The sequence below is a fragment of the Eretmochelys imbricata genome, chromosome 27, assembly GCF_965152235.1.
Source record: "Eretmochelys imbricata isolate rEreImb1 chromosome 27, rEreImb1.hap1, whole genome shotgun sequence".
Lineage (NCBI taxonomy): Eukaryota > Metazoa > Chordata > Testudines > Cheloniidae > Eretmochelys > Eretmochelys imbricata.
In genome coordinates, this window is record NC_135598.1 from 3,749,562 (window position 1) to 3,771,836 (window position 22,275).

Consider the following 22,275-nt stretch of genomic DNA (forward strand, 5'->3'; position numbering starts at 1 on the left):
CCTGTGCGCCATGTTCCACTGCCTGCCCAGCTCCGCCGGGCGGCCTCAGTGCTTGGGCACCACTCACAAGATGGCGGCTGGGCAGCGTCGTGACGGAAACGGAAGTGACGGTGCGCGTGGGGCAGTGTGGGAAGTAGCGTGGCACGTGCATGTGGTGTGCAAACTGCACGCACCGCCAGCCAGGTCGGGGTGGGGGTGAGTCGGGGTCAGGTGCCCGGTCGGTCACGCGGGATCGGGCTGTGACCCTGTGCCCGCGAGCAGCGTAGCGTCCCCCAGCGCCGGGGCAGTAGTGCGGGGGAGGTGCAGGGATTTGCTGGGGTGGGGGGATTTGCGGGGGGGGGTGCGGGGACACGGGGAGGTTTGCTGGGGTGGGGGGATTTGTGGGGGTGGGTGCGGGGACACGGGGAGGTTTGCTAGGGGTGGGGGGATTTGCGGGGGGGTGCGGGGACACGGGGAGGTTTGCTAGGGGTGGGGGGATTTGCGGGGACACGGGGAGGTTTGCTAGGGGTGGGGGGATTTGCGGGGACACGGGGAGGTTTGCTAGGGGTGGGGGGATTTGCGGGGGTGGGTGCGGGGACACGGGGAGGTTTGCTAGGGGTGGGGGGATTTGCGGGGGGGTGCGGGGACACGGGGAGGTTTGCTAGGGGTGGGGGGATTTGCGGGGGGGTGCGGGGACACGGGGAGGTTTGCTAGGGGTGGGGGGACACGGGGAGGTTTGCTGGGGTGGGGGGATTTGCGGGGGTGGGTGCGGGGACACGGGGAGGTTTGCTGGGGTGGGGGGATTTGCGGGGGTGGGTGCGGGGACACGGGGAGGTTTGCAGGGGTGGGGAGATTTGCGGGGGGAGTGCGGAGACACGGGGAGGTTTGCTAGGGGTGGGGGAACTTGGGGGGATTTGGCTGGGGGTCTGATGGGTCCTAGCCCCACTCAGCTGCTACTCAGTGGGAGGCGGGTGGGTACGGGTTGCTTTGGAGCTTGGGGTCACAGTGTGGGGGGGGCCATATCTAGCCATGTAGATTTTTTTTGCAGGGTGGGGGGACTAAATGCATCTAGAGGGTTGTCCTACTGCAGACAGCAGTGGGTTTGGAACTGCAGTACTGGTGGGGCAGCATGGGGATGTGGGGCCTTGGGTGGAGTCATGGGGTTACTCACTCCTTGATCTGTAGCAGTCTGGCTTGGAGAGCAGCTGCAGAGAATGGGATGGGAGAGACCTCCCTTCCCCCAGCCCAGTGTTGGGGTGAGTGACGTGCTCCCAGGGGTGTTCAGAGCCAATGAGGGACAATTTGGACTCTGGGTTCAACCTGCTGCCGCTTCCCCTCTCTCCACAGAAGGCGTGTGCACTGCTGCCTGTGACTGATTGTGGGGCTCCCCCACCTGTCAAAGAGCGAGCAGAGACTCTGGGCCTGAGCGAGCCTACGGGCTCCTTCACCCCCCCAGCATGGGCAAGAAGGGCAAAGTGGGGAAGAGCCGCCGGGACAAGTTCTACCGCCTGGCCAAGGAGACAGGTGAGCGGGGGCAAGGGTCAGTATCTGCTGAGTTCTGGGGGCATCTCTCCTGAGATGTGACTCTGCCCCTCAGCACCCACATCCTACCTCTGCTGGGCCATGACCTCCCACGCATGGCCCGGCCTGGGCTGTGCTCCCTGCCATAAGTTGTTCTGTTTGTTTCCACACTTCCTGCCCTGCAGCGGCTGCTGGGGAGTTTGTGACAGGCACCAAGCTGGTCTTGTCCCCCCTTGCAGCTGCAGAGTGCAGAGCTGGGACTCACCCAGATCCCTGAAAAGCTCCGACTGTCCCTCCCTTTAGGCTTTCGCTCACGATCCTCGTTCAAGCTGATTCAGCTCAACCGGAAGTTCCAGTTCCTGCCGAAATCCCGCGCACTGCTGGACTTGTGTGCAGCCCCTGGCGGCTGGTGAGTGTCAGGGGCCACAGCTGCCCTGTCAGAACCCAGGGGACCCCCCTGCCCCCCGGCTCTTGGAACGGGGGCTGGCAGGTACCCCGGGGGCCCCTTGGTGACAGGAGGCAGGAATGTCCTGGCTGGCTTGGCAGAGCTCCAGCCCGCTCACTTACATTTTGGGAAGGCCCAGAGCCCATGTGCAGCCCTGTCTACTTCCTGGGCACCATCAGTGGCTAACAAACTGAGTCTTGGGGCAGAAGAGCAATTGTGCGGCGGACACGCACTGTCCAACATCCCCCCCCCCCCCGGGCTGGCAAACAGCCTTGTGGCCATGGCAGGCTGCTGCCAGGGGGCAATTCGTGGCACTCCAGGGGACGCCAGAGCTATCCTGTCCCAAACCCTGGGTGACTGTCTGGTAGTGGGCAGCTCCCAAGAGCAGGCAGTCGCTGGCAAGAGATCAGCGCCCAGGCCTGGAGCTGCTGCTGGTGCATTGCCTGTCCTTAGGGACCCCAGGGAGCTCTCCCTGCTCTGGCTCTGCCAGATGAGGTATCGCAGGTGTCTCCCCATGAAAGATGAGGGTAGAGTCCTCCATGGCAACACATCTGTCCCCAGCCGAGGCAGCGTGGACTGGGCGGGGTTGCTGTGAGTCAGGGGAGCAGCTCCCTATGCTACCAGACCCTCCAGGCTGGACCCCCCACTATGCCCTCCACCCAGTCTCGGACCAGCCTGGAGTGGGGGTGACCCCAAACAGCCGTATCTGTGGGCTGCATAGAGACTCATTGGGGTGCCAGACCCCAAGGGATGGTTGCGGAGCCCCACGCCTCTTGGGTTTCTCCTCTGTCAGAGTCAGTCCTGTAGGACTTGTTTCCTTTCCTGTGATGGGGGGCTGTGTGGGTCATTATGGTGGGCGAAGCAGGAAGCTGAGGCCTTACGCTGTCTCTGGCCTTCTCTCCTCTCCACAGGCTGCAGGTGGCCTCCAAGTTCATGCCAGTTTCGAGCCTCATTATTGGTGAGTGATGGGAGCGTGGGTCTGGGGGCAGGACAGGATGCCTGGGGGGCTGGGCCTAGGAGAGAAGGGGCAGTTGCTGAGGGGCTGGTTGGGAAGGGGACACTGTCCCTCCTGATGACTGGGGCGGATGCCACCTCTCATGGGAGTTGGGGGCTGTTGAGAACAGGGCAGCACCCCCGTTGGGGGAGGGGGTCCAGCAGATGCAGTCTCAGCAGTCTCTCTCTCCTAGGGGTGGATTTGGTCCCCATTAAGCCAATCCCCAACGTGGTGACGCTGCAGGAGGACATCACCACGGAGAAGTGTCACCAGGTAATTCCCACCCCACAACACCTCCTGAACTCCAACAGCCGGATGCTTTAGCGCATCTCTCCTGGCCCTTTTTCTGGGGGAATTGGGGGCACCATGTCCACCCGCCCCCCAGAGGCGTCTCTGTGGTGGGATCCCTGAGCCAACAACCTTGGTTTCCCCTGGGGGGAGTGGCTCGGCCACTCAGTGCTGGTGCGCAGATTCTGTAGGCAGGCGGGAGCGTTGGTCTTGGGGTGTTGGTGGAGAGGCCTGGCGTGGGGAGAGGGGCGGTGGGCTCACTGTGTGCCCTCGCCCCCTTCCCCCACTCTGCTGTAGGGAATGTGAGGGGGACTGTCCTGGCAGGGAGGGTGTCCCAGGCTCACCCCCTGCCCTCGCCCCCCAGGCCGTGCGCAAGGAACTGCAGACGTGGAAGGTGGACGTGGTGCTGAACGACGGGGCCCCCAATGTGGGGGCCAGCTGGGTGCATGATGCATATTCCCAAGGTACGTCCCCCACTCGCCTGGCAGCACTGGTCCCTGTGATAGCCGAGGGTTCAGCTCCATCCCTTGCACCCTGGAGCTGCAGCGCAGTCCCTGCGTCCAGCTCAGCAGTCCTGTGTCCCATCGCCCCTGTCCCCCAGTGCAGGAGCAAAGGGCCTGCTGGGGCCAGCCCAGTTACGAGGGATTGGGACCCTCTGGCTGTAGCCCGGCACGGTTGGTCGGATGCTCCAGTGCAGAGAGCGGCAGGAGGCCGGGGCCCCGTGGAAGTGTGAGACGCCCCAGGGGAGGGAAAGGAGCACGAGTTGCAGCGCCGGGCAAGTGTCTGTGGAGTTGTTTCCTCAACAGGCCCAGGGCTGACTCCGGCCCTGCCCTATCCTTCCCCTCAGGTACCACAATGACAGGCACCGTGGGAACCAGAATCAAGCTGGATCCCACTGCCTAGCCACACTCCGGCCTGCTGCGCTTGGAGCCACTGGGAGCGAGGGCTCAATGGGGTTGGCTATGGCACTGACCCACCTCCATTCTCCACTCCAGCCAACCTGACGCTCATGGCCCTGAAGTTGGCCTGTGAATTCCTTTCCAAGGGTGGCTGGTTTATCACAAAAGTCTTCCGCTCCCGCGACTACCAGCCCCTCCTGTGGATCTTCCAGCAGTTTTTTCGCAAGGTGCAGGCCACCAAGCCACAGGCCTCCCGCAATGAGTCGGCCGAGATCTTCGTCGTCTGCCAGGGTGAGCTGGGGCCAGGGGTTACCGGGTGGGAAGGGGGGGAGTCACTGGCTGACATCTCTAATCCTTTCCTTTTCCCTCTCCCAGGATATCTGTCCCCAGATAAAATTGACAGCAAATTTTTTGATCCCAAATTTGCCTTCAAGGAAGTTGAGATTCAGGCCAAATCTGTGAGCGAGTTGGTGACCAAAAAGAAACCAAAGGTACAAGTGAGCAGTCCGGGGGGCTTGGCTGTGAGGGGAGGTCCTTTGGGTCAGAGAGAGTAGCCCCCACGGATGAGGAGAGGGGTGCACAGCTTAGAGTGGGGCCGGGGGAGGCTGTAGCACTTGGACCCTACCGAGTGGAGCCTGCTGCTTACTTATCCCATCTGGCTAGTAATATATATGCTTGGCACTTCAAACGCGCTAATTTCCCAATGCCGAGGAAAACTATGAGTGAAATTGCCTGGGAGGAAAAATATAGACAGGCAAATGAATGAAAATTGGGAGCCCTTTTAGAGGGTGTGGCCAAAAAGCCATAATTCTACAGTCAAGAAAGAATTTTGTCTAAAATTCCATCCTGGTTCAGTGGTGAAGAGAAAGTGATAATTAGACATAAAAAAGCAATATATAACACATGGGGGAAAAAAGGGGAAATGCATAGCAATGGATATGAATTCAAAGTTATGGAGGGTAGAAAATTGATAAGGGAAGCTAAAGAGATCAGGGTAAACTCCCTGGTTTGCAGAGCTAAGGACAATAAAGAGTTTAAGGATATTAGGAATAAAATAAATGCTAGTAATGGTATAGGCTTATTATACTTGGGGGAGATGGCAAAGTTATTAATATAGAAAAGGCAGAAAAGTGTTTAATGAATATTTGTGTATTCAGCAAGAAGCAGGATTATGTTATCGTATTACATGAGGATGGTGAAGTAGTTTCTAGTCCATTAGTAACCAAGGTGGATGTTAAAAATTATCTACTAGGAACAAACATTTTAAAATCAGCAAGTCACTAGCAAATAACTAGCACCCAAAAAGTCCTAAAAGAGCAGGCTGAGAAAATCTCTAGCCTACTGATGTTAATTCATGCCAGTCAGCGTGATTTGGTGGTGGTGGGGGGTTTCTTGTCAAACAAACCTGATTTCATTCTTCGAAAGGTTCTTGTCTTAGTACTGCACAACAGGCTAACTAAAAACGTAGCACTGAGCGGTACCTGCGAAGCACGCAGTGAGTGGATTAAGATCTGGGGAACTGACAGATCTCAGAAAGTGTTTGTCCGTATGGCATCGTCATCAAATGGGCGAGTGTCCAGTGAGGTTCCACAGGGACTGGTACTAGGCCTGACCTCATTCAAAGTTTTCATCAGTCGGGAAGCAAATAGCAAAGGTGCAACTGAGCCAAAGATTTGTGGATTGAGACATACCAATTGGGACAGGGTAGCGCTATGGAGCGATCAGGATCGCAGGGTGATCTGGACCCATTCAAACACCAGGTGTTTTAATTCAGCCAAAAGCAAGGTCATGTGTCTAGGGCCGTACCTGCAGAATGGGGGCCTGTGTCCTGGAAAGCAGGGACTCTGGACAGGACCTAGGAGTGCTCGTGGACAAGTAGCTGCCCGGGAGCTCCAGGTGTGATGCTGATGTGACCCGTGGCTGTGTGAAGAGGGGAGTCGAAGCAGAGTTCTGTATGGCACTGCTGGGATCGACGCTGGAGATCGCACACCAGTCAGGGGTCCGCATTCGAAAAGGTGTTGACGTATTCGAGAGGGTGCAGAAAAGAGCCACAAAACCGATTCGGGGGCTGGCGAAGAGGCCAGAGAGTGACACGCAGAGCTCGCTCTGTTTCGCTGATCACAGAGCAGACTGAGAGTTGTCATGACGACAGTGATTTAATCTTCACGGGGAGAAAATACTGGCGACTAACAGGCTCGTTAAGGGCGACAGGCAAAACGAGAACCCCTGGCTGGAAGCTGAAGTTAGGCACATTCAAATTAGAAATGGGGCAGGAAGTGTTCCCTGAGCGGGCGACTGGCCATTGGAGCAAACTGCCCAGGGAAGGGAGGGGGCCCCATCTCGGTGTCGCCAGCTCCAGGCTGGAGGCTTCTGGAAGGAGCTTTAGCCACCACAAGCGGTGGGTTCCATATGGGCGTGAGGGGGGAAGTGAAGCAGCTGGGCTAGGCCAGAGGTCAGGCTAGCTGATCTGATGGCCCTGCCGTGAACGTACGGCTCTGACCCCGCTCTCCCGTCTCACAGGCGGAGGGATACGCGGAAGGGGACACAACGCTCTATCACCGCTTCACGCTGATGGATTTCCTCAAGGCCCCCAACCCTGTGGATTTTCTCTCCAAGGCCAACGAGGTGAGTGCCCAGGGCATGGCTGGCCCCGGTGGGAGCGGAGAAGGCAGGGCCCACAGGCTAGACCCTGGGCATGTGTGCTGGGCTCGGCTCAGCCCCTCTGCTGGACGCCTGCAGTGCACTTAGCAGCACCCAGGGGCTTGCTGGTGGGACCCGTGGCCCTGACCTTGGGCTTGGGGCAGGGAAGGGTTGCGGGGGCTGCGGGGCCTCGGGAAGGAGGCAGCTGCAGCCTTTCCCCTTCGGCTCCTGTGCAGATCACGCTGGGGGACAGCGAGCTGGAGCGGCACAGCATCACCACCGAGGAGCTGCACCAGTGCTGCCGGGACATCCGTGTGCTGGGCCGCAAGGAGCTCAGGTACGGGGGCGGGGGCACGCAGCCTGGGCTTGGGAAGTCTGGCATTGCCTGGGGTGGCTGGCTCTAACTCGCTGCCTCTCTGCTCAGGGCCCTGCTGAACTGGAGGACGAAGCTCCGTCGCTTTATGGCCAGAAAACTGAAGGAGCAGGCCAAGGAGTTGGACATCAGGTAGGACGAGAAACGTGGCTTCCAACCTCAGCTGCCCCCTCCATGCACACCAGGGGGTGCTGTGACACCAGGGGGTGCTGTGACACCAGGGGGTGCTGTGACACCGGGAGCTCTGTAGCTAGTACCCCCCAACTGGTTGCGCTGGGGAGCCTAGCCCAGGGTTGGCTGGTGGGGCAGGGCCAGGCTGAGTGACTCCATCTTCTGCCAGCTTGAGCTCCGGCGAGGAGGAGGAGGGTGGCGAGGAGGAGGTCGGGAAGACATCGGGAGCAGCTGGGGATGGAGCCGCTGAGGAGGAGGAGATGGAGCTGAGGCTGGCAGAGCTGAAGGCAGAGGAAGTGGCTGAGCTGAAGAGGTGAGTGCTGCCTTCCTAGGGGGCTGAGCGAGGGGATCTGGGCACCCAGGGGTGGGGGGAGCTCAGTGCTGTGAGCTCCCGCTATTTTCAGGCATGTGATGGGCTCATCCTCAGCTGGGCTGGGGTGTCCAGCCAGCAGAAATGCTGCAGGGGGCTCTCCCTTGCCACACTTGGGCACCCTGGAAGCTCCCTGGGTGCCTGCCCTCCCCGCCCGGTACTCCTATGTGCCTTGAGTGCCCCCCATGGCTCCTCTCCCTTCAGACCTATTTCCAGGAGTAGTTTCCTTTGGCCTCAGGACTGCTGCCCTTCCCAGGGACCCCAGCCTGGCTCAGACGCTCGCCCACCCCAGCGTGCGAGGGAAGCAGAGGCCCTGAGTGAAGTGACTTGCCCAAGCTCCCAAGGTCTGCAGCAGAGCTGGGAATAGAACCCAGGAATCCTGCCAGCCAAGCCTTCTCTGACACCCCCCACAAGACCCGGCTCCATGTGTCCCCAGCAGCAGCTGGAGCTCATTGCCTGGTGGCAGCCCACTGCTCTATCGCAGCATGATGGTTGCCCTCGGGGGTGAGGGGGATTGTGCCCCTTCCCCCATGACTGGAGAGCATGGCCCTGCAGCAGTAGAGAGCTGTGAGAGCTATGGGCCCAGCCCTGCAGCTCAGGGGTCTCCATCTGGGGGGGGCAGTCGGACAGACCCGCTGGGAGGCATGCTGGGGCAGCCGGGCTCCCATCCTTGTGACAGCAGCTGTGGGGCACTGGCTGCAGCATGACACCCCTCCCCCGGCGGGGTTCCCCCCAGGAAGAAGAAGAAGATCCTGAAAGAGCAGCGGAAGCAGCGTGAGCGCATTGAGCTGAAGATGGACCTGCCCGGTGTCTCCATCGCGGACGAGGGCGAGACTGGCATGTTCTCCCTCAGAACCATTGGCAAGACCCGGGTGAGGCTGCGGGGGCGACAGCTGGCTCCCCACCGGCGTGACGGCCAGTGTCTGCTCGGGGCAGAGCTGGAGGGTTGGTGGGCCTTGGGCAATGAGGAGGCTACAGGGGAGTGAGCAGGGCTAGGAGCGTGGCGGGTGGGGGCACTCCAGGGGTGTTGGCCGGCCAGGTGGGTGCTGGGCTGGGAGAGCGGCTGGCCAAAGGGGGAACTGGCAGGAGAGGAAGAGGAGACAGGATGATTTGATTTCTGTGGGGCCTGGCTCCTGAAACTCGCTCCCTGGTCCTCAGCTGCTGAACGAGGTGGCCCGGGGTGATATGGCGTCTGCTGATGCCTTCCTGGAGGCGCCGCATGAAGAGGATGACGTGGCCCTCTCGGAGCAGGACGACGCGGACGATGTGTCTCTGGCCAGCGACTTGGGCTCAGATGAGCTGGCCGACGTCGAGGAGCGGCTGCAGGAAGCCAAGCGGGGACTGGGCCCAAAGAGGTCAGAGCTGTCGTGGGGAGCAGGGGGCGCTCACCCACCTGCCCTGGGGCTGGAGGGCAGGTGAGGGATCCTGGCAGCTGCAGTAAAATCCCCCTGGTTGGAGCAGCTTGCGGACCAGCTTGGCCGTGAGTAGGGCGCTACCAAATTCATGTCCGTGAAAAACATGTCCTGGACCATGAAATCTGGCCTTCCCTGTAAAATCTGGTCTCTTGTGTACTTTTTACCTAAGCAGCGTTTCGCAAATTGGGGCTCCCAGCATTGCCCATCCTACTTCTGCACCGCCTTCAGAGCTGGGCGGCTGGAGAGCGGCAGCTGCTGGCTGGGAGCCCAGCTCTGAAGGCAGCACCGCCGCCAGCAGCAGCGCAGAAGTGGGGGTGGCACTGCATTGGGGGTTCATCACCTTTTGGGGGGGGGAGGGTTGGCGGGGGCTTTACATGTTTATATTTTGCAATTTTTAAATACATATTCATGCTTTGTTACAACACCATGAAATTTAAGTATCTGAAACCGTGACATTCAAGCTTTTTAAAATGCTGTGACTAAAATTTACGAAAATGATGTAAATTTGGTAGGGCCATGGCCATGAGGGGTGCTGGGCAAACGACAGCCCCTCCACTCCGGGCTCCCAGTAGGAGGCGCTGAGACTGGCTGGGGTGATGACCAGGCGGATGGAGTCGGCCTGCTTGGCCCTTAACCCTTGCAGCACTGCTGCAGTGGGAGCTTCTGCCCCATTTCCTAGGGGTTGTAGCCAGGTGGGCAGCTCTGCTGAGTGCCCTGCCTCGGGGAGCCCTGTGTGAAGCAGCCTGGCTGCCCCTGCCGGGTCCCTGTCCGTGGTGCCAGGGCTGAGCGTGCCCGGCTGGCTGTGTTGCAGAGGGACCTTCCAGCAGTTGGCAGAGGAGGAGGGGGAGGAGAATCCCCTGCTGGTGCCCCTGGAGGAGAAGTCGGTGCTGGACAAGAGGCAAACCACCCTGTGGTTCAGGAAGGTGAGTGCCCCCGCTGGCCAGGAAGGGCCAGGCCCTGGGGTGGGGGGTGTCCCAGCCCCTGTGCAGCGGCTCCAGCCTCACCTGGGTTCACCCACCCTCTGCTGGCTGGAGATAGGTCTGCGCTGGCTCTGGCCTGTCGCCCTCTGGTGGCAGCACAGCACATGTGAGCTGTGGTACTAATGGCTGGCAGGAGACTCCTGAGCTCCCCCAGGGAGGCCTGCCTGGGGCTGGGCAGCCGCAGGGCTGGGGAATTACAGGGGCCAGAGTCTCCCCACGTGGGCTTCAGGGATCCCAGGGGGGAGAGTGGGGAGCACAGTGGGAACAGCCCACGCATGAGGGCCTGTGTCCTTGCCCCCTCCTGCCAGCTACCCACGTGTCTCTCACTGCCCCATCCATCCCTGCCAGCTCCCTGCCACCCACGTGTCTCTCATTGCCCCCCGGCCAGCTCCCTGCCACCCATGTGTCTCTCCCCTCCAGCTCCCTGCTACCCATGTGTTTCCCGCTGCCCCCTCCTCCGCCAGATCCCTGCCATTCACGTGTCTCTTGCTGCCCCCCACCTCCCTACCAGCTCAGCCCTGCCTTCTGTGATTGAGCGCTCCCTGTCCCTAGGAGGTCTTTGCCGGCATTGAGGACGACGCAGACGAGGCCCTGGAGATCAGCCAGGCGCAGGTGCTGTCTGAGAGGAAGGAGCCGCTGCCAGGTGAGAAGGGGGCCATGGTGTGATGCACAAGGCCTGCTGTCGCTGGGGGTAGCACCCTTGGCAGCCAAGCCCAGGAGGAAGCTGGGCCCCCATTGTCCAGGTGAGGAACTGGCCACAAGGTCACAGAAGCAATTGGAGCTCTGGGTCCCCGGCTTGCTCTCGGAACCACCTGAATGGGGGGAGTGTCTGGTGAGACAAGCTTGACCCTGGCTCAGCCCCCAGGGAAAGGGGCCCAGCCAAACAGGGCAGGGCGCAGGGCTCCCCTGCAGCTAACAGGCCGTCCCCATGCTGTCCATTCAACCGGTGTGGCTGGGGCCCCTGGGAAGCAGGATTACCTCTTATCAGCATGACCAGCAGCAATGCCCCTCCCAGCAATGAGCTCCCTTGGGGGCCCCCCAGTCCGCCTCACCCACTGGCCTTGCTTGTCACACCCAGGGAACGTGAAGGGGAAGGAGCAGAAGAAGCTGCCCCCATCCCAGGATGGAGCTGCAGCAGAGGTGGGGCCCAGGGCAGCCGTAGGGGCTGGTCCCAGCGAAGCCCAGGGCGGGGGGAGCAGTGGCGAAGACGACTCTGACAGCAGCAGCGACGAGGAGAGGTGAGGAGCAAATGGGGGTCGCTGGCCTGCCTGGTGTGGGGGCGGGGTGGGTGTAGCAGGGCCCCAGGCCCCCAGACTCTACGCAGTGGGAGGGATGAGCTGGGGGGGCTGCCCCTCCCCCCCAGTCCTGAGCACCCTTGCCTTGGGAGACACTGTATGAGCGGCAGTGACAGCTCCTGTCTTCCCCCCAGGGAGACGTCGCAGAAGGGAAGGAAGCGGGCGCTGGTTGAGCCAGGTGGCTTCGAGGTGGTGCCCATTGAGGACCCGGGTGAGTTGAGTGGGGGCTCTGTGCAGGGAAAGGCAGCCCTGCTGGGGTGTCTGCACCCCTGGACACCAGCATGGAGCTCAGGGCTGGGTGGTGGGCACAGGGCATAAGGCCACGGATATCTGGCCATGGAGGTTTCTACTCGTGGGGGAATTCTGCACCACTGCGCATGCGCAGAGTTTAAGTGCCCCACAGATTTCTTTGCTTCCCTGCAGAAAAATGACTTTCTGACAGGGAAGTAAAGGGAAGCCAAAAGAGCCGTCATGTGACCCTCCCCATCAGTATGTTTCGGGTGTCCAGGGCAGCCGGCAGAGAGGTAAATCACCGTGGGGAATGGGGCGGGACTGGGGAAGACCCGGCTGGTGGCTCCTCCCCTGCACAGCATCCGGGGTTGTCAGAGCCACCCCCAGATTTCTCCCCTGGCTGTAGGAAGCTCTGCAAATTCCCCCCTCCCCCATGCATCCTGCACCCATTGCTCCCCCTGCACCTGGACCACCCTGACGAGCCACCTGCACCTGGATCCTCATCCCACGAGCCCCAAGCAGCTGCACCTGGATCCCCACCCCACTGAACCCTCCACACCCAGACCCCCCCTCCCGCTGAGCCCCAACCACCTTCACCTGGACCCCCCTGCAGAGTCCCATTACCATTGCTCCTGGATCCCCCACTGAGCCGCCTGCACCCAGATTGCCCCACACAGAACCCTCTCAACCCACACCTGGATCCCCCCACGCTAAGCCCCTCCACACTTGGATTCTGCTGGGCTGAGCCTGCCTGCCCACACCTGGCATGGAGGGGCAGGGCCCTGGGGTGTTTCTGGGGCAGGCCTGGTCCTTGCGCTGCATCAGGGTTGGGTGCAGCCTCACCACTGAGTCTGTGTCCTGGGGGAGCTGCACTGTGATCTCCCACCCCTGAGCAGCCAGTGGCCTGTCCTCCCCACTGCCATGCTGGAGCCTCCACGTTTATTGGACATATAAAACTTGCAGAATTCTTCATGTTTTGGTGCAGAATTCTCTCAGGAGTAAACGGTTTCATATATGGAGGTGCCAGGGCCCAGGTGGGAGGGTTTGTAGCAGCCTGAGCCCATACTTGTCCATCTTCTCTCCTCCCTCCCCCCCCCCCCCCCCCCACACACACAGTGAAGCGAGCCCGTGTCCTGGATGCGGAGGGGCTCGCGCTGGGGTCTGTCATTGCCACCTCCAGGAAAGCCAAGCGGGACCTGATTGACAACTCCTTCAACAGGTACCGGGGCAGCAGTCAGTATGGGGGCAGCGGCGACCAGCTTCTCTGGGTAGCTCCTGTGGGGGGGGGGGGGGGGAGCAGCGGCACTGGGTGGGCAGACAGCTGTGATTCTGAGGGGTCCGTTCCCCCTTGGTTGCTCCCTCTTGGGTAGAGAAAAGGGTGTGTTGCGGGAGGTGGATCCCTCATTTGACCTCTTCTCTCCTGCCCTGTGGGTGTGAGTTGTGTCTGGTGGTCACTTTCTGTGGGGGTGGTGTCAGGAGCTTGGCTTGTTTAGCCTAACCAAAAGAAGGCTGAGGGGAGATATGATTGCTCTCTATAAATATATCAGAGGGATATATACCAGGGAGGGAGAGGAATTATTTAAGCTCAGTACCAATGTGGACACAAGAACAACTGGCCAGTTTATATCCATCAGGAAGTTTAGACTTGGAATTAGACGAAGGTTTCTGACCATCAGAGGAGTGAAGTTTTGGAGTAGCCTTCCAAGGGGAGCAGTGGGGGCAAAAGATGTATCTGGCTTCAAGATTAAACTCGATAAGTTTATGGAGGAGATGGTATGATGGGATAACATGATTTTGGCAATTAATTGATCTTTAACTATTCATGGTAAATAGGCCCAATGGCCTGTGATGGGACGTTAGATGGGGTGGGATCTGAGTTACTATAGAGAATTCTTTCCTGGGTATCTGGCTGGTGAATCTTGCCCACGTGCTGACTGCCATATTTGGGGTCGGGAAGGAATTTTTCTCCAGGGCAGATTGGCAGAGGCCCTGGGGGTTTTTTGCCTTCCTCTACAGCATGGGGCACAGGTCACTTGCTGGAGGATTCTCTGCTCCTTGAAGTCTTTAAACCACAATTTTAGGACTTCAGTAGCTCAGACAAAGGTGAGAGGTTTATTGCAGGAGTGGGTGGGTGAGATTCTGTGGCCTGCATTATGCCGGAGGTCAGACTAGATGGTCGTAACGGTCCCTTCTGACCTTAATGTCTATGAGTCTGAGTCTTCTGTCTGTTAGCCCCAAGGCTGGGGGCGGGGGCGGAGGAGGGCCTACTCCTCTGCTTGTCCCTGGGCCCCACCGTCAGCTGGGGCACCCCTTCCCCAGGTATGCCTTTAACGAGGAGGAGGGGGAGCTGCCTGAGTGGTTCCAGCAGGAAGAACAGCAGCACCGCCGGAAGCAGCTGCCTCTGGACCGGCAGACGGTGGAGGAGTACCGGCAGCGCTGGTGCCAGATCAACGCCCGCCCCATCAAAAAGGTGGCAGAGGCCAAGGCCCGGAAGAAGCGGCGGGTAAGTGAGCTGCGTGGCCTGCGTCCCTGGGCAGAGTTGCCCTTCCCCTACCCTCTTCTCTCCCCGCCTGCCCGGGCCCCCCCAGCTACTCCCTAATCTCTCCCATCTCCCCCAGATGCTGAAGAAGATGGAACAGATGAAGAAGAAGGCGGAGGCTGTGGTGAGCACAGTGGATATTTCAGAGCGTGAAAAGGTGGCCCAGCTGCGCAGGTGAGTTATGATGTCGGGATCTACGGCATGGGCAAGGGGTGGTTGGATTGTCCTGGGATCTGTCAGAACAACGGAAGTCGTGCCAGGCAGGCAAGCAGCCATGAGGCTCCCGAGGGGTCGTTTCAGCTCCCCACCTCTGCCTTGGCCAGGCCCCTGCTGCTTGGGGCACCAATATTGGGCAGTGGCGTTGACCTGGGGGAGCTCTGAGAAGAGGACGTGACCTGGGAGGGTGGGGGGCTGGCTGGCTGGACGGGCTGAAGAGGCAGCTGAGAACAAAGGTGGGGAGGTGGTGGGGGTCAGACAGGAAGGGGGTCCCCATGCTTTTCTGAGGCTGCAGCCCTGGAGGACGTGGCAGCTCTTAGGGCTGTGGAGATGGGGGCTCAGCCCAGAGCAGTTCATGCCCTGGGAAGCATTGGAATCCAGAGCTGGGAGTTGCTCCCACCAGCTGTCACATTGACACCCCCTGTTGGTCTGATTCCTCCTTGGGCTTGTTCCCACCCGGCAGGCAAGCGGCTGGGGGGCAGGTCTCTGCTCTGACCTCTCTCCCCTCTCCTCTGGCAGCATCTACAAGAAGGCCGGCCTGGGGAAGGAGAAGCGGGAGGTCACCTACCTGGTAGCCAAGAAGGGAGTTGGCCGGCGCGTGCGGCGCCCTGCAGGGGTCAAGGGACACTTCAAGGTGGTGGACAGCCGCATGAAGAAGGACATGAGGGCTCAGAAAGGAAAAGAGAAGACGAAACGGCGCCGCAAGTGAGGACTCTGCCCCCGAGGGCTGGGCATGGCCAGTGCCTGGCACCATGTGCCAGGCTGGGGTAGCTGGACAGCCCACTTCTGAGCCCCCGGCTCCTCAGCCAGAGGAGGAGGGAGACACACTCTGGATCATAAGAGGTCACTTCCTATGGGCAATGGAGCCACTTCCTGTCTGCAGCCTCACGGGAACTGGCCATGCCAGCCTCAGCTTCCTGGCACTACCGCCCTTCCCAGGCTTGCTGTGCGCCAGACGATTGGTTAGCCCTGGTCCTGTGGTTATGTTGACATCACAGCTGTCAATTCTACTCTGTACATTCACCTTCTAGCCACACCCCACTGCGTGCATGTCCCGGTCCCCCCAGAGAGCAAGGCCAGGAGGTTCACAAGCTGCTTTGACTGTTGCTTTCAGCCAGGCTTCCTGCGCTGGGCCAATCCCTGTGCAGTCCGTGGCCTGGCCAGTAGCAGGGGCTCCTTGGAGCTCGGTCCGGCATTGCTTCCTGCTTTGGTTGTAGGCTGAGCGGGTGCATGGTGCGGGGGTTCGCTGGGAAAGCAGGAGCTAAAGCTGGGCAGCGGGAGGCGTCCCTGTCCCTTTCTCATCTCCACTGTCTGGTCTCACTGGGGGACGCAGCACTCCTAGCTTGCTCTGAAATTAAACCCTGTTCTCTGGGCCTGTTTGCTGTTCCCCATGGCTCCGCTAGACTGCGGCCGTGGGATCCTGCCTCTTCTGTTAGCTCTGTGGCTGGGTGTCTCTTTCGGCCTCCTGGCTGCAGTACCAGCCGGACGCTGGGGCTGCTGTCAGAGCTCACTAAAGCAGGTGCAGCTGCCAGCATCCGATGGGGCAGCTCCCCAAATGAGCTGTGGCCTCTCCTCTTGGGGCTCTCTCCCAGCCCTGCCTGTCTCAGTAGGGGAAAGGGAGCCGAGCTGGTGACTCCAGAGAAAGGCCTCAATTGCAGAGCAGCACCCTGAATTGTGGCCAGTGGGGTGCTAGCTGCTGGGACTGGGGAGGTCGGGAGGCCTGGGTCTGTCCTGCACCTGGAATGGCACTGTTGCCAAGTGTGGGGGAAGGACCCATGTGATGGACGCTCAGTGCAGGAAATGGGACGTCCGGGCCACAGGTGCGGGTGGCAGAGGCGCTGAGGAGAGCAGCACCTGGCGCAACGAAGGCGAGAGCTCTGGTGGCGATGGGTCGGTGCGGAAAACAGTGGTGCCGACTGCACCCGCAGCAGCAATGGCTGTGCCGGAAGCAGTGGTGCTGAGAGGCCATCCCCAAGTGAAATCCTCTCTGCCCTTCGTAAGTGACAAAGAAAGAGGTGACTTAGCAGGCAGCTGGGGAGGAGATCTACTCCCATGCTCCTTGGCAGGATGGTGTCCATCACACTCGAGGTTTCTAACCGGGGCAGGCACAGCCTTAGAGGTGGAAGAGATGGCTGCCAGAGTGCTTTTTACCCAAGGATGATCGGTCCTAGGAGGATCCTGCATCTCTTTCGGGACTGAGCCTGGCCTCCTAGACTTCTCCAGGAGAAATACCTTCCATCTAGTCTCCCTGGTTTTCACAGCCTGTTTTGGGAGGCCTCTGAAGTCCCTGCACAGCTCTAATGTGTGTCTGTGTACCCAGACAATACAGACACTTAGAGTGTGTGTTATTCCAGGCATGGTAGACCCACATGAGGAACATAATTTAAATCCTGGGGACTAAACCCCCCTGTACCTGGAGAAGACAGAAACTGCTCACCTCAGAGTCCTACTCCCCTGTACCAGGATTCATAATCTCCAAGGCCAGAAGGGACCATTGTGATCATCCAGTCTGGCCTCCTGTATAGGCCAGAGACCTGCCCCAAAATAATTCCCAGAGCCGATCGGTTAGAACAACATCCCGTCTTCATTTACAAATGGTCAGGGATGGAGAATCAACCACGAACCTCAGTAAATTGTTGGTTAATTACCCTCACTATAAAAAATTTACACCATATTTACAGTTTGAATCTGTCAAGCTTCAACTTCCAGCCATTGGATTGTGTTCGACATTTCTCTGCTAGATTGGATATATGTTCCCCGATATTTACAAATTGTAATCAAGTCACCCTTTAAGCTTCTCTGTCTTAAGCTAAATAGATTGAGCTCTTTGTGTCTCACTATAAGGCATCTTGACTAATCCTTTCACCATTCTTGGGGCTCTTCTCCGAACCCTTTTCAGTTTATCAATATCCTTGTTGAATTGTGGGCACCGGAACTGGACACAGTGTTCCAGCATCAGTTGCACCCCTGCCAACTACAGAGTATCCTACTCGAGAGTCCCCCGTTTATCCATCCCAGAATCGCATTAGCTCTTTTGGCCACAGCGTCGCACTGGGAGCTCATGGTCAGCTGATTATCCACCACGACCCCCACATCTTTTTCAGAGTCCCTGCTTCCCAGGCTAGACTCCCCCGCCCTGTAAGTATGGCCAACATTCTTTGCTCCGAGGAGAGGGCATCTAAGACTCAAATCCTCCCTAAAACTGGAGAGTTCAGCTAAACTAACTAAACCACTATCTCCAGTAAAAATTATTAACTATCAAAAATTGCTATTTACAAAACATAAAGAGAAAAACTTCAGTGGAGCAGGAGACCAGACACGGCTGCTGGCTCTGTCTCACAGCCAGAGGCCCTGAGAAGGAACTGAGGGTTGGCTGGTTGCTTAACCCCCATTGTGCCCTCGGTAAGAGGGGGCTTGAGGATATGGAGAGCACAGCTAAAGCATTCTGATCTCCAGTGCATGGGGAACATGTGCACCAGAAGTGCAGCACATCTGGCAAACAGTCAGTGTAAATGTAGGTTACAGTTTGGTTCAGACATAGTTCACTCTGTCACACAGGTAATCGTTGCCAGTGTAGGGGATTCCAGCCTTGTAGGTAGCGTCAGCATCCTCAAAGATCACCGTAGCGATTTCAGACACGATGTCGCAGCGCTTGGTCGTGTTGAGCTCCACCCCTAGCAGGAGAGGGAGGGACGATAGGACGAAGGTGCTGGGAGCGACACCAGAGTTCAGGCTACGTCCCAGATTTCTCCATAACAATACGTGCAGCCGTTTCTACCCCGTCTTGCTATGGGTTGGAGGGTGTGATCTTGGTGGAGAATTTGGAAAGTTCGGCTGGGGTCGGAGAAGGATTTTCCTGGGGAATCTGGAAGCTAGAAAATTTAGATCCTACTTCCTCTGGGGCTTAATCTCAAACCAGCCACTTGACATTTGCCAGCAGGCTCTCCTGCGCTGCGGCCCTTTCCCCAGCAGAGCGCTCTTAACTGAACGGCCCCAGAGCTGACCTTGCACACAGGCCTCTCGGCACAGTGCCTGCCCCCAGAAAGGGTTGTTTTCAGAAGTGCCCAGTGACCCATTGCCATTCTCGACCCGCTCTCCTCCAGCCACTTCACCATCACTGATGTCAGCACCCAAGGGTAACGCTGTAGCCACCCCATAGTTACAGTTTTCAGCCAAATGGGTGTCAACCGCTCTGGAAATCAGGATTCTTCTGGGTTATATGTGGAGTTATCTGGGGTCATTAATAAGCAATTAGCACTTGCAGTTTTGAACGCTAAGCGCTGAGGTCACTGAGGCCGTGACTCAGGACCCAGCGACACAGGCTGGGCCTTCACGCCACTCTGCCAGCTCAGTCCAAAGCCAGAGGCCTCTCGCGGGAGGCTGTTTAGTCTTTGCATGAATGTACCCAGGTCTAAACTCCTCATGAGGGATTGATCCAGAGATGGGCTGAACCAGAACCCCAGATCCAACCTGCAAATGCTACCTCTTGGGCCCATCTCTAAAGCAGCTGGGCTACAAATGACATTACCACATGTAAAAAGAACAGGAGGACTTGTGGCACCTTAGAGACTAACCAGTTTATCTGAGCATAAGCTTTCATGAGCTACAGATCACTGAATGCATCTGATGAAGTGGAAAATACAGTGGGGAGATTTTATATACACAGAGAACATGAAACAATGGGTGTTACCATACACACTGTAACCAGAGTGATGAAGTAAGGTGAGCTATTACCAGCAGGAGAGCGGAGGCTGGGGGGGGAGGTGGGGGGGAGGAAAAGCTTTTGTAGTGATAATCAAGGTGGGTCATTTCCAGCAGTTGACAAGAACGTGTGAGGAACAGTGTGTGTGTGTGGGGGGGAAATAAACATGGGGAAATAGTTTTACTTTGTGTAATGGCCCATCCACTCCCAGTCTTTATTCAAGCCTAATTTAATTGTATCCAGTTTGCAAATTAATTCCAACACCACACAACAAAAACATTAACCCAGGAACCTATCCTTGCAACAAAGCCCGTTGCCAACTCTGTCCACATATTTGTTCAGGGAACACCATCATGGGGCCTAATCACATCAGACACACTATCAGAGGCTCGTTCACCTGCACATCTGCCCATGCGATATATGCCATCGTGCCAGCAATGCCCCTCTGCCATGTACATTGGCCAAACTAGACAGTCTCTACGTAAAAGAATAAATGGACACAAATCAGATATAAAGAATAACATTAAAAAACCCATCAGAGAACACTTCAATCTCTACAGACCTAAAAGTGGCAATTCTGCACCAAAAAAACTTCAAAACCAGACTCCAATGAGAGACTGCTGAATTGGAATTAATTTGCAAACTGGATACAATTAACTTAGGCTCGAATAGAGACTGGGAGTGGATGGGTCATTACACAAAGTAAAACTATTCCTCCCAACCCCCCCCCCCCGCTCTCCTGCTGGTAATAGCTCACCTTACTATACACACTGTAACAAGAGTGATCCGGTAACACCCATTGTTTCATGTTCTCTGTGTATATAAATCTCCCCACTGTATTTTCCACTGCATGCATCCGATGAAGTGAGCTGTAGCTCATGAAAGCTTATGCTCAAATAAATTTGTTAGTCTCTAAGGTGCCACAAGTACTCCTTTTCTTTTTGCGGATACAGACTAACCCTGCTGCTACTCTGAAACCTGTCATTACCACATGTGCAAGTGAGACTCCCCTGCCCCTGGGGGTTTACTGCTGGGGGCATGCATGTGTGCTTGATTTCAGTCCCACCTGTCCCCTCCTCCATGAGAGAGGCCTTGGCCTGGAGGCTCCTCTTGTAGCCAGAGTGGGTCAGGTTGAAGGGAGCCGTCCCCACCTCTCTGGAAAAGCAGCCGTTGCTCTCAGTCTGGAGGGAGAGAATCACGGCCCATTAGCAGCAGCTCTGCAGCAGGCCCTAAAGGTGTCAGCTCAGCAGGTCTCTAATCGGGCTTGGCCTGGTTAGCGCTTGGACGGGAGACACTCAAAGAAAACCTGGGTGCTGAAGTCAGCAGCAGGGGGCGCTCACACCTTGGAGTCGGCCCTGACACCGGTATCCCAGCACGGCACTAGGGGGCGCTGTGCAGCTGGAGCTGCTGTGGATGGATGAGACGTAAAACAGAGGCCCTGGCCACTCGTGACCATCCCCTGGTGCTTGTCCCCCATCGTCGTGTTAACGCTGGATAATTCCAATTGGTCCCCCAACCCCGCAGGACTGAGAGCATTCGGGGAGATCTGTGTCTTTACAGTGCCCCCGCCTAACGAGAGCTGCTGATGAGGAAGGGAGGCCCCGTAACCTAGGACACTGGCCTAGGTCTGGAGAGACCGGGGGGCAAGTCCCTGCTCTGCCACAGACTGCCTGCAAGTCCCTCTGAGTACGGCTCCAGCAGAAACACCCTGCGGCACCGAGTCTCAGAGCCCAGCTGCGGGGCTAAAACCAGCAGGTCGATGTTCAGGTCCAGGCTCTAGCCCCGGGAGGGGGGAGGGCCTCGGAGCCCAGGCTGCAGCCGAGCATCTACACTGTTACTTTAGCACCACGGCGCAAACCCCAGGCAGCAGAGCTGGGCTCAGAGACGCTGCCGCAGGGTTTTTGCTGCGCAGACGGACCCTGAGCATCTCCGTGCCTCAGTTCCCCATCTGTACAATGGGGACAGGAGCCTGCCCCGCCTCCTGGGGCTAGGAGGGTCAGTGAGGCCCTGAAATATTATGTTGAAGGAGGGGGGGGCCATATAAGTCCCTAAGCCCTGCTACACAGCTGCCAGTCCCCACCCCCCAGCCTGCCAGATGGGGGACCCTGACGGATCCAGGGCCTGATTCACCTTCACTGACACCAGCTTTACACCAATGTCACCAACATCATCAAGGCAGATCACGGCGCCCCCTCTGGCTAGTGTAAGAAAAACATGGAGAGCAGTCTCCTCCAGCAGCATGCCATGTACCTCCCCTCCCCCCATCCCAGTCGCGCTCACCTCGCCAGTGAACTCTGTGCACCAAATTAGCGCCACTTAAGAACTGAACCTGTGATATGATGGTTGTTTCTCCCGACACAGGCTGGCCTGGACCCTCCCCAGGACGGGCTTCCCGTAGCTGTATCTGTTTAGCAGAGGGGAGGGAGACGGTAAAGGGGAGGGGAGGGGCGCAACTCCCCTGCCCGTGGTGGGGTCCCTGCTGTGGTGGGGCTGGTCATGTGGGTGGGAGTGAGAGCCCCAGGGAGCCCTGCCTAGCCATGAGCATGGGGCAGAGCGGGGCGCAGGCAGGGAAGGGGCAGGTCTGATCCTGGCCTGTGGGCGGTACCAGCCCCCCCTTTATCGGCCTGGCAGTGCTGCTTTCAGACTCACCAACCGCACACTCGCAGCAGGATCGTCTCATCCAGCACCGTCACCACGGGGGGCAGCTCGAGGATCACTTTGAACTTGGGCATCACTGGGGGGCAGCGAGGGACAGGGTGAAACTGACCCGCAGCCCCAGCTTGGGGGTTTCATTGTGATCCTCGGCCTTGGAGCTTCTCCCTGGGTCTTGCAGCCCCCTCACCAACCTACCAGCTGGGCTGGGAAGGGGAAAGGCCCAGAAATGCAGCAGGGCTGGGCAGAGGCTTTAGGCTGTAGCAGTAGGGTTGCCAGCTGTCCAGTTTTCGACTGGAACGCCCGGGTGAAAAGGGACCCTGATGGCTCTGGTTGGCACCACTGACCGGGCTGTTAAAAGTCCAGTTGGCGGAGCAACGGGCTAAGGCAGGCTCCCTGAATGCTGTGGCTATGTGCTGGTCCCAGAAGCTGCAGCGTGTCCCCCCTCTGGCTCCTACTCATAGGGACAGCCAGGGGGCTCCTCACGCTACCCCAGCCTCAAACACCCTTTGGGGATCAGGGTGGTGGGAGGCAGTTGAGGGGGTCAGGGGCAGGTGTCTGGGGC

At 58.4% G+C, this 22,275-nt stretch overlaps 1 protein-coding gene across 4 annotated transcripts; it reads left to right on the plus strand.

Moving 5' to 3' along the window:
• Window positions 1-128: 128 nt before the first annotated feature.
• FTSJ3 (FtsJ RNA 2'-O-methyltransferase 3) lies at window positions 129-15,731 on the plus strand. Of its 4 annotated transcripts, none has more exons than XR_013344624.1 (22): window positions 129-195; window positions 1,327-1,503; window positions 1,804-1,909; window positions 2,857-2,903; window positions 3,133-3,212; window positions 3,592-3,691; window positions 4,223-4,417; window positions 4,502-4,617; window positions 6,647-6,751; window positions 7,003-7,103; window positions 7,191-7,271; window positions 7,480-7,623; window positions 8,417-8,552; window positions 8,839-9,035; window positions 9,907-10,018; window positions 10,628-10,718; window positions 11,154-11,313; window positions 11,505-11,581; window positions 12,718-12,820; window positions 13,901-14,104; window positions 14,220-14,314; window positions 14,876-14,920. XR_013344624.1 is itself a non-coding variant. In XM_077806304.1 (22 exons), the coding sequence occupies exons 2-22, from the start codon at window positions 1,437-1,439 to the stop codon at window positions 15,063-15,065; spliced, it is 2,487 nt and encodes an 828-aa protein (XP_077662430.1). In that variant the 5' UTR covers window positions 129-195; window positions 1,327-1,436; the 3' UTR covers window positions 15,066-15,731. The 4 variants fall into 4 exon arrangements, 3 of the variants coding, with proteins under 3 accessions (XP_077662430.1, XP_077662433.1, XP_077662432.1); XM_077806304.1 differs by having other exon boundaries at window positions 13,921-14,104; window positions 14,876-15,731; XM_077806307.1 differs by lacking the exon at window positions 129-195 and adding an exon at window positions 263-300 and having other exon boundaries at window positions 13,921-14,104; window positions 14,876-15,731.
• Window positions 15,732-22,275: the final 6,544 nt, after the last annotated feature.